The sequence below is a fragment of the Nycticebus coucang genome, chromosome 10 (genome assembly GCF_027406575.1).
Source record: "Nycticebus coucang isolate mNycCou1 chromosome 10, mNycCou1.pri, whole genome shotgun sequence".
Lineage (NCBI taxonomy): Eukaryota > Metazoa > Chordata > Mammalia > Primates > Lorisidae > Nycticebus > Nycticebus coucang.
In genome coordinates this window covers 88,390,405-88,401,843 of record NC_069789.1, presented here as the reverse complement: position 1 = coordinate 88,401,843, position 11,439 = coordinate 88,390,405, and the positions used below count along the sequence as shown (strand labels likewise).

The window sequence follows — 11,439 nt, the reverse complement described above, 5'->3', positions numbered from 1 at the left end:
ATCTAAAGTGGGAAGAGCAAGGAGAGGGACCTTTGAATATTTTTCTATTAAGAAAAAAAATGGCAGTAAACTATCAATAGAGGGAAACTGCAGAACAGACTCCCCTTGCCTGCCAAGGAGGTGCAACAGAGGTGTGAGCAACCCCAGCAAGTGCCACATGCCTTTTGCAGTGTTTCCTTGTGCCAGTCTGCTCCTAGTAATGTGTATGTGAAAGGGCACACCTTGTGCAGAGGGGAGATGATGCTCAAAAATGTTTTATTATACAATTCTTACAGTGGGTTGCTATTTTCTGGATTTTGCTTTTTAGGGTTTGACAAATAAAATCTTTGTTAAAACTGGATCGGAGAATTTTGTTGTCACATTTTCAAGTACCAGTTAAGACTCATGTCCTGACGGGCAGAGCCTTCCTTCTTGCTGGGATTGTCATTAATACTTTTCTCTAAAGATAGATATTATAAGCTTTCCTACAATGACGATGGAAGAGCAGCTTAAAAACATGATTTTACCACCTAAAATGACCCACTTTGCTCCATCACATTATATGCCAGGATCTTAGGATGCTTCCTATGATTTTGTGATCTCTGGTGTAAAGAGCTCCCCTAAACTAATGCCTTAATGGGATTGCTACATGTAGGAATATGAACCTTGAGGGTACATGTGTGCTTTTTCTGAACTAATGGTCTCTCAGACTTTAATTACACTGTGCTAATAAGTCCTTCCTATATTTAAAAAAAAGGTGTCCCATTCACGATGTCTTAGTCTGCTGGAGCTGCTATAGCAAAAATACCATAGGCTGGTGGTCTAAACAATAAATATACATTTATCACAGTTTCAGAAGCTGGGAAGTCCAAAATGAAGGCACTGGTATAAATCAGCATTTCATGAGGACCTGCTTTCTGGCTTAGAGTTAGCTGCCTTACTGTATCCTCACGTGGCCAAGAGAGATCATCTCTCATGTCTCTTAGAAGGGTGCTAACCCCATTCATGAGGGGTCCACCCTCATGACCTACTTACCTCCCAAAGGCCCATCCAAATACAATGACATTGGGAGTTAGGCTTCAATACAAATTTTGGGCAGACAAAACCATTCAGTTCATAGCATCTGATAGAGTGCTTTGCATGAAACCCTCTGTGAGTAGAATAATGTCAAACATGCACCATAATGTCATTAAACCTTAGTGTCCTTGAAGGTGACACGAAGAAGGTTGAGCATGTAGCTGGGAATTCCAGGTTATGCAATAGCCTAGGGAAAGCTGGTCTGAAAAGACAGCTGGCCTCCTGCTTTCACTCTTCCTCAGTTCAATATATTTTGCCCTTATAAAACTAATATCATCTGTCCTCTTCTGGCACACCTCAGACAGTTCCTGTGCTTTTCTTTCTTCTGTCACTTCCCTTCTCTGTCAGGTTTCTCACTATTCTCTTTGATATTTCCCTTTTTTGGTCTTTATCTCTTGGAGAGTCTGGCTTCGACTTTGTTTATAGTGACAGTTTGCAGTTTAAGTCTCCAACATTACTTACTTAAACTTGAGTCTCATGTTTATAGACCAGTGGAACATTTACCACTGAAGCTATGAATTCTTGAATTCATCAACTTTTTCCCCCACCTCAATAAATCTGTTACCCCCACCCACCCACCTATCACTCATTCAGCCCTGCTGTTTTGTTCGGCTTTATCTACACTTGCATAGATGTCAGTATAAAACCACTGAAGAACTTAAGGAAAAGGGGTCAGAACCTCAAATCGAATTCTGATCTGTCACAAAGGAGCCATGAAGCTGTGAGAACTTGTGCAAGGATTCTTTTCCAAATGAAAAATACTACATAATGAATACCATTTCCAAAATAAAAGCGATCTCAAGTACATTTTAAAATATAGTTAAATGGCTGGGCACAGTGGCCCACACCTGTAGTCCTAGCACTCTGGGAGGCTGAGGCAAGCAGATCACTCCAGCTCACAAATTCAAGACCAGCTTCAGCAACAGCAAGACCTCATCTCTAAAAAAAAAAATAAAAGTAGGCGGGCACCTGTAGTCCCAGCTACTCAGGAGGCTGAGGCAAGAGGATTGCTTGAGTCCAAGAGTTTGAGGTTGCCACGTACTCTACCAAGGGCAATAAAGTGAGATTCTGTCTCAAAAAAGAGGGGAGGGGGCGGTGCCTGTGGCTCAAAGGAGTGGGGTGCTGACCCCATATACCGGAGGTGGTGGGTTCAAACCCAGCCCCAGCCAAAAACTGGAAAAAAAAAGTGTGTTGCTTAACAAAGAGGATATGATTTCCTTCTATTCTCACCATTATTATGTATTCTTTCAAAGTCTTGTAGGGATGAAAAGAAGTAATGGATTCTAACAGCCATAAAATTCAACTTTATTTGACTTCTTAAAATAAAAAATGGCATCAAACAATGCCGTGCAGTGTAAGAATGTTAGTTTCTCCTGAATTTTGCTTTCAGTGACTGAGGTGGATGAATGTAGTTCCATTTTTCAATATTTACTGCATTAGAGAAGGGAGAACAACTATATTCTAAAAAATATTAGGGAGGCACTAAGCATAGCAGTTTCACAACAAAAAGCACTTTATGCTTCAGACAGTAATGCCTTAATTATACAACACTTTCAATAATGTACTTTGTGATAACTTGCTCTCCTGGAAACAGCACCTCATTTGGTAGGCTGTGAGTTTTGCGCTATCTTCTATTTTCCTGAAATTTTTATTAACATCTCCAGTATAATGTAACTACTTAAAATGAAACATTTTTTTCAGCAGTCCATCAATTGTTTATAAAATAAATGCAGCAGTAAATTGTTTGAGCGGCTTCTCGGTAAACTCCTTGCCAGATGATTGTTCAGTATTTGAGCCAGGAGATGAACTTCGTCTTTAACCTGTCTCCACGCATGGTATTTGTATCATAAATACCACTTTCTAAAATGGTATCTAGTTTCCAACTATGAAAGAAAAGTTAAAAGTAAAATATTAGACTATGAACATTTCAGGGAAACTGTCTTACCTGTTAAATAAGAACCAGAGAACTTACTAAAAAGTTTCCATTTTATTATCAGAAGCATTCCTCCTAAAAGATGGCCTATTAAGGGTTACGAGAGATGCAAATTAATTACAAGTACGTCTCTGCCACTCATTTTGTAGAGAGGTATTTGTAAATTCAATGAGTCTATCAAAGGTGTGCTTAAGGAGAAGGGAAATGCTATGAAAGTTCAATTCTAAAGAACAAAGACTGATTGCAGGGTAAAGAAACATTTTTCTAAATGGGGATGAGATTTTTTTTTTTTAATGAGGCCTTAAAAAATAGTAACAAAAGAGGAGCTGACTATTTGATTCTATACTCCCATTTGTGAAACAGGATCCTTTTTTTTTTTTTTTGTAGAGACAGAGTCTCACTGTACCGCCCTCGGGTAGAGTGCCGTGGCGTCACACGGCTCACAGCAACCTCCAGCTCTTGGGCTTACGCGATTCTCTCGCCTCAGCCTCCGGAGCAGCTGGGACTACAGGCGCCCGCCACAACACCCGGCTATTTTTTTGTTGCAGTTTGGCTGGGGCTGGGCTTGAACCCATCACCCTCGGTATATGGGGCCAGCGCCCTACTCACTGAGCCACAGGCGCCACCCAAAACAGGATCCTTTTAAAAGAGAGAAAAGGAAGACCCCCAGAGGGCTGCCTAAAAAGAACTAAGTTACTTTGTTTAAAGGAACTGCTGCTGGGCATGGTGGCTCTTGCTCGTAATCCCAGTTTGGAAGGCTGAGGTAGGCAGATAGCTTGAAGCCAGGAGTTTGAGACCAGCCTGAGCAACATAGCCAGACCTGCTCCCCACCCCAGTCTAGATGAGGGGAGGCTGAGGCAGGAGGACAGCCTGCACCCAGGAGTTTCAGGCCACAATGAACTATGATCAAGTGGCACCGCACTCCAAAGAAGGAACTGTTGACCATAAGCTTGGTCAGTGCAATTTTCCTTCCCTCAACAAATACGCTGCAAACTGTGATTATCATAAATGACAGCAGCAGAACCAGAATTTCTGTTAGAAGGATCTTAGGTTGGCTATCTGGGAGTGGGCCCTTTGGCAGGCCAGGAGACTTCTCTTAAAGCAGCGCTTACATAGTGTATTATTTTCCCTTACAGGTCTTGTTTTCTTGGGGCATCCAGCTGTTAGCATTGGGAGGAGGGACAGTGCTAGGGTCCCCGAAGCCTGTTCCTAACACAGTTACACTTCCTGAAACCACTGGCCTAGCACCCTGTTGCCCTGTCAGCTATCTGTTCCTCCTCTCCACCTAGCCGGGGACTCTGGCCTAAATGAGATCTGTTGGGGAGCCCTAACAGAGACCCCCCAGAATCACAAGCCCTACAGGCTGCCCCCACAAATTCCAGACTCCCCCTACTCTGCCCTTGCCCCTTTTCACTTCCCAACTCTAGGAGTGATTTGCAGCACTTCTCAAAACTTTTCTAAATTAGTCCTGATCCTTGAGGAAAGTAAGAAAGGAGAAAGGGGCAAAAATCTACGCAACTCCCCGTAGCAAAATATTTTGAAGGCTCTCATTGTATGCAAATTTGTCACCCAGTTCCACAATAAGTTTATTTTACAATACGATGTTTTATATAAACTGACAATTAAAAGAGTCAAGTTTTCCCTTTAAAAAATGCCCAAGTAAAATTGATACTCTAGGAAAATACCTGTGAACAGCCCGTGGCTCCACACATCCCCCGGGGACACTCACCCCAAAGGGAGAAGCCCAGGTAGACTCCAGTGTCCAAATGTGTGCGTGACATCCGTCCCTCCCTATCCTCCATCCCACAGATCCCTACTCTTGGAACCAAGTATCAGGGGGAAGGGAGAGAGGAGGGAAAAATATAGATGGGTCAAATCACATCTTTCAAAAATATTCTGTAATTTCTATGTTTAAGTAACACAGGCAAGCTTGATCTCAATTTGTTCAAATTACTGAGTCGCAGCTAGGAGTTTCTTTTCTCATTACCCACATTTTGCTACTTGGCCTTACAATTTACATTGACTGTGTTTAATAGTTTAATAGTTACAATAAGAAAAAACTAATCAAAGTGCCAAGTTTAATACCTCATCTTTTCTCTTCCAGTTATATTCTCTCTTGGTGGCCCGAAGATTAAGGTTGGCTGATGTTAACCAAATGCATGGATTCAACAGAAAAAGTGAGTTAGGAATTAAGAGCAAAAAGCAACAAAAGAATATTTTGCAGTATCAGTTTGCTTTCTCCCCCAAAAGCCTCCCTTTTCTCTTCCCAAGTTCATACAGGCACTTTACTTTCTTCCCTCAGAGGTTTGTAATAGGCTCCTAAAAGCCTGATACAGGGGCTGACCAACACGGATGAGAAGAGACAGATCACAATCCAGGGGTGTCCAACTGTGGCCCATGCTGCCTATGAATGTGGTGGTGGGTATTACAAAAATTATGCACAGACCTTTTTTTGCTTATCAGCTTTTGTTAGTGTTTATGTGTTTAATGTGTGGCCCAAGGCAACTCTTAGATAAGCATTTGTAGCCAGCTAGCAGTCACAACCGGAACCCTGCCATACACAATTAAAGTGGGCTGGATAAAGATAAGAGGGAGGGTGCAGACTGCGGCAAACTGGAGAGCATCTACTCCCTCTAGGGAAGCCAGCTGTTAGTCAGCTCTATTTAAGTGTCACCACATACAGGAACAAGGGCTGAGTATTGGTAGACCTCATTATTCATGAAAACCTCAACATCTGCTTTTTTTTTTTTTTGTAGAGACAGAGTCTCACTGTACTGCCCTCGGGTAGAGTGCCATGATGTCACAGGACTCACAGCAAACTCTAACTCTTGGGCTTTAGCGATTCTCCTGCCTCAGCCTCCCGAGCAGCTGGGACTACAGGCGCCCGCCACAACGCCCGGCTATTTTTTGGTTGCAGTTCAGCCGGGGCTGGGTTTGAACCCGCCACCCTCGGTATATGGGGCCGGCGCCCTACTCACTGAGCCACAGGCGCCACCAACATCTGCTTTTTTTAAATGTGAAACTTCTGTGTGTTTCTACTTGGCAACTAATTTATTATTTTTAAGAGAAAACGCGTGTGGGGGCCAAACCCAGCATAACTGCCTCAATCCAGTCCATGGTTGTACCATTTGCAACTTTTGTCTCAAACAAATTGGGGAATACAGAATGAAGTGTCTCCTTCAGTCCAAAAAATGATTCCTGAGGTCCTGATGGGGAGAGACCTATAAGCTCAGGAACAGTCAGGACCTGTGCCTTGCTTGTGAGCAATGCTGATAGTCTGTGACTCAGTAGCTCTTGGGATGCCCCAAAGGTGCAGACAGTAGGCCTTGAGCTCCTAGGCTTGCTGCAGACTCCTGTGCCTCCAGAGTGGTTCGGAAGCAGCAGAGCGGCAGACCAAATAAGACTTTGTGTGCTGGAGAAATGGTTATCTGGGTGCTAGCCAACTGGGACCCAGGAGCAGAGGGGGTTCTCTAAATCATGATGCCACATATGACCCCAGGACAGGGGACAGAAAGAAGCATAAGAGTGTCTGAGGTTCCAATTGCTGATAAGGGAAAAGCATAATTACTTATTTAATGTCTCTCCTCCTCAGGAGGACAGAAACCTTGTCTGGTTTATTCACCAACTAGCGCTTGGCATAGTGCCCAGCACACAGTGGGGCTGCATTTTATAAAAAGTATGCAAATGAGAAAGTGAGATAGATATTGATAAAATCTCACTTTTGCATTGAAGTCATTTAAGTTCTCCCTCCAAATTCCCAATTCATTAGTAATTGTGAAATACCTAAGCTGGTGGATTGCGTGAATTGTAAACAATTGGGATGGAACAGATTCGAGTTACAAAGCAAGGATGACTGTGTGTTCAAGCTGGAACAGCTGGGAGAATGTTGAAATCAGGCTTGAGAAACCAGGGATTCTGAGCATGAAATGAAAGATGCCGAGTGTGTTTTCTGTAGAGCAAGACCTTCTGATTAAGCTTCTTTGTATGATGCATGCAATTGGGTGCTGATAAACATTCATAGCTGTGACTGTGGTTTGGAATATCCAATGGGTATAGGCCAGGTTTCATATTCCCTTGCAGGGAACAAATCAGGGCTCACTGTGAGAGAGATCCCCCCTGCCCACTTCCTGCACTGCCCCTAACAGCACTATGTGGCCCCAGCCTCCCAGGGCAGGTACAGAATTTAACATAGAAGCTGCCCTCTCCCCTGTCACATGTATGGAGGGAGGGACACAGAAGAGAAAGGATTTCAGTGTCTGCAAATCTCTGGTAAGATTCCCAAAAGCAATGCGGGAGCCAGAGTGGGCCCAAAGACGAGGGCTAATGATAAGCCCACGTGATACCCTTGCAAATCACTTTCATAGAATTAAATGAGTGTTTCTTTCATTGAAGCTCCTTCTTCATGGTTTTTGTCCCATTACAGGGAAATCCCTTACCCGTGGTGTTATTACTAGTTTTGGCAGGCTCAGATGCTAGGATTACCAGCAGCTTGCTTAAATCAGAAGTTCCCTGAACCTAAAGGAAAAAAGTCAAAACTAGTCAAAAAGCATTCTTCGATCTCTGAGATAGCTGCTTCTCAACCTTTCCAAAGAATTTAAGAAATAAAACAATGCATGGAACTGAGTCTCCAACCTCGGTTCTGTCTTTTTTATTTCAAGTACTCTCTGATGTTGTTTCAGGAAGTCTCAGACTAGCAAATGGTCACAATACCTACAGACACCATAGAGGAAATTTCTATACCTCACTTGGAACTAGCTGGGAAATTCCCAGTTTGGAAAGCAGGGAATCCGCAGCATACCATGAGTTACTTTTGCTCCCGCATTGATGCCCAAGGGCTCAAGATCCAGCCTTCCCAGGATGGCGGGACCTTAGAGCTTTCTTAGAGCTTTTGTTCTGCATGCCACAAAATCTGGCTCCCAGAAGGCCAGGGGGAAACAAGTAATAATTATTACAGCTCCCACTTCTAGATACAGCATATTACCTCACTTAATCCTCATAATAACCCGGTGAGATGGCTGCTGCCATTGGCCTGTCTTACTACAGAGGAAACTGAGGGTCTGACGGGTTAAGCAGCTCCCCTGTGCTCTTGCCCCAGTTAGGAACAGGAGTCACATTTTAAGTCCAAATCTGCCTGACTCCACACCCTGGTCTCTTAAGGCACTGAACTGTAAGTTTTATTCCTGTTGCCCCCTTGCCTCTTTCCTCTGCCCATCATTTCAAACCTAAAGAGATTTCCATTTTCCTTTAAAAATATTTAAATTACTCTCATCCTCTGAATTGTTGAAAAAGACAAAATAAGGATGTTATTGAAGAGGCAAATTCACCTTTTATGTTTACCAACTTTTCCTGCACATAAAGTTTCATTTAATGAATGCCTTTTCACAGTCTGAACCGGCAGAAAGGGGAAAAACTGCTGTCAGGGGTGGTGCCTGTGGCTTAAGGAGTAGGGCACCGGTCCCATATGCCAGAGGTGGTGGGTTCAAACACAGCCCCAGCCAAAAAAAAAAAAAGAGAAAAACTGCTGTCAGATTAGACACATGTCCAGCTCTTGTTCCAGCCTCTTGGTCCTCCCCATTCCTGGGTCCCCCCCACCTGTCACTCCTATGGGCCAACAGCAGGTGGGTTGGCCCATCAGGGACCTTACTTTTACCTTCCCCGTTCCCTATTGTACCCTAGGTTCACACTTTCCCCTCCTTTCAGAAGCATGAAATGATGTGGCCCAGGGCCCAGAACTACCATCAACTTGTACCCACAGTCCCTAACGTGGCAACAAAGTGATATGGGTCCTGTGCAACTCTCTTCCTATCAGCCAGTGCAGATACTTCCAGAGCTACCTAGAATACAACATCAGTGCCTTGATGGGAACTAGGAAAATTGCACGATGTTCCATCCTTCCTCTGGGAAGGGTCAGCTCCACATCAAGGCAAACGGCTTGGTGTGCAGAAAGCAGGCAGATTCTAGCCCCCTTGCCCCTTGGCAACACCCTTGTGTAGGGCACCTATACTAGAGCATACAGAATCCCTGGGTACATTTTACTGTTTTATTGAAGGTAGCCAAGAATTTCCAGGTTAAATTTCTTCTTAAGGTGGTCGGTTGACTTTTGAAGTCAATTACGGGGCACATAAAAAGCAAAAAACTCTAGAAATTATATTCCTTACCTGCTCACAGGTTTTAGGTAAAATGCAAGGTGCGAGATATGGTTCCTCTGTCTTCATATCAATTACACTGCCATACACAATAATAACAAATTTCATGGTCGCATTATTAATAGTCATTTCATTATAGCTTGATAAAGTCTCCACATAGGCGTGACTGAGCTGCACACACTTCTGGAAATTTAAGTCCTATAATAAAATTACATTTTTTCCCACATATCATACTGACACATGGTATCAAGAAGAAAACAGATTCACTGATCTAGCTGGATCCTTTGAAGATATCAGAAGGCACATGGACCCTGGTACCAAACAGACGGAATTTATTTAGAGTTCAGAAAGACCTCTGTTGAGTTGTGACATCCACGCTTTCATGTCGTCCTTGTGTCATGACCCTGATATGCAAGCTCTCAGTCAACCACAGCGGGGTGGTCAGCTATGCCTCAGCAGATTTCAGTTTGCCCAAGAACCAGACTCCTAAAGATTCAGAGGTCTTACCCAGCAGTAAGCAAACATCCCACTTGACAAGTGAGCAAACAATAACACAAAGAAAACACAAAACAAAGCAAGGCTTCAAGTCTGAGCTACACTTCAAAGGCTCAGAATTATCAGCTTTAGAACTGGAGGCCGAGGCAAGTGGATTGCCTGAGCTCAGGAGTTCGAGAGTCTAAGCAAGAGTGAGACCCCCATCTCTACTAAAAATAGAAAAGTTAGCGGGGCGTTGTGCTGCACACCTGGAGTCTGTGGCCAGGTCATTGCTTGAGCCCAAGAGTTTGAGGTTACTGTGAGCTAGGATGCCACCGTACTCAACCCAGGGCAACAGAGTGAGACCCTGTCTCCAAAAAAAAAAAAAAGAACTGGAGTTGTTAGAGGTTGAATTGTGTCCTCCCCACTCCAAATTCTTAGGCTGAAGTCCTAACTCACACAATCTCAGAATGTGCCCTTACATGAAACAGGGTCATTGCCAATGCAACTAGTTAAGATGAAGTCATATCAGAGAAGGGTGGGCCCCTATTTCAAAGGACTATAAAAAGGGGAAATTCGGGCACAGATTTGCATACAGACTAGCATGTGAAGGGGAAGGCAGCCGTTTTACAAGCCAAAGAGGGAGGCCTGGACCCAATTCTCTCTCACAGCCCCTCACTAGGAACTAACGCTGCCAACGCCCTGACTTCAGATTTCTAGCCCCCAGGACTGCGAGACAGCAAATTTCTGTTGTTTAAGCCACCTCGTTTGTGTTGCTTTGTGACAGCACTACCAGCACTCTAACACAGGAGCTTAGAGGTCAGTCCAATGGTAGGAATCTCCTGGACGGTGTCCTGAAAGGGGGCATCTAAACAATTACACAAGCCAGTTGAATCTCAGTCACTGACAGGCAAATCAAACGATGACTTGCTCAGGGCATCAGCACAACTCAGGCACCAAAAACATAAGAAAATAGCAAATTTATCTAGAATTTTGCAACCAGAAAATCTAAAACATGAGCTATTTTAGTTTGCTAGGACCTTTTGAGTCCTGTGATTTAGACTGGGAAGAGACAGTATAATCTTATCGGTGCCCAGGTGTTCTAAAAAGTCTTAACTGTCTAGTTCTTTATGGGAAAAGACTGGAGTGAAATAAAACAAAAGTATTAAGTAGAGATTCTCTGAGGAGTAAAACTGGGGATAGAAGGTTATTATCTTTTAATGTTTTGTACCTGTATTGTCTCATTTACATAATGACTGTGTTGCTTGTGAATTAAAAACAAATTGTAAAGGGCATTCACCTTATTATTGTGTCAAGCCTAACTCCATCTAGTTTCACCTGATTGGTCCTAATTCTCTCCTCTGGAGTTTCATAAAAGACTCTGAATTTGTCCTATTTCTCAGGAAGAGGCAGGTAAAAGGAAGAGTTTCAATCTTCTTACCCCTCTACTTACATTTTTCTAAAAATCGTTATTGCCACCTACTAAAAAAAAAAAAACACTGGTTTGTATGACACTAATTTTTTAATTTCAATGTTTATATCTAGCCTCTTAATTCAGCGAATATTATAAACTTTAGGTCTGTCACTTCCCCCACTTCCTGGCTCATAACACGGTTTGGAACAATTATTAAATAGGATACAAATGTGGGATTGTAAACTGTTCCAGTCCAGGGACAAATTTGAACCACTACTCTTTGGAGGGAAGGTGCAAGAGCTCAGTCACCTCAACAAAGATTTCGAGAAGGCAGGAAATTTATGGTAAAAAAGGCAGAGTAGACGCTAAAACATACCAGATTGAGTGTTCGCTGATTAATGCTATGCTTGGCTCTA

At 43.2% G+C, this 11,439-nt stretch overlaps 1 protein-coding gene across 1 annotated transcript in view; it reads right to left on the bottom strand.

Annotated features, from left to right (window-relative positions):
- Positions 1-1,011: 1,011 nt before the first annotated feature.
- SLC9C2 (solute carrier family 9 member C2 (putative)) overlaps positions 1,012-11,439 on the bottom strand; it is a 77,535-nt gene continuing 67,107 nt past the window's right edge. The window contains exons 24-27 of the mRNA XM_053604348.1: positions 9,148-9,333; positions 7,426-7,504; positions 5,075-5,130; positions 1,012-2,939 (exon numbers count right to left, since the gene is read on the bottom strand). Coding sequence (XP_053460323.1) covers positions 2,901-2,939; positions 5,075-5,130; positions 7,426-7,504; positions 9,148-9,333 — 360 coding nt within the window. The 3' untranslated portion in view covers positions 1,012-2,900. The remainder of the gene's footprint in view (positions 2,940-5,074; positions 5,131-7,425; positions 7,505-9,147; positions 9,334-11,439) is intronic.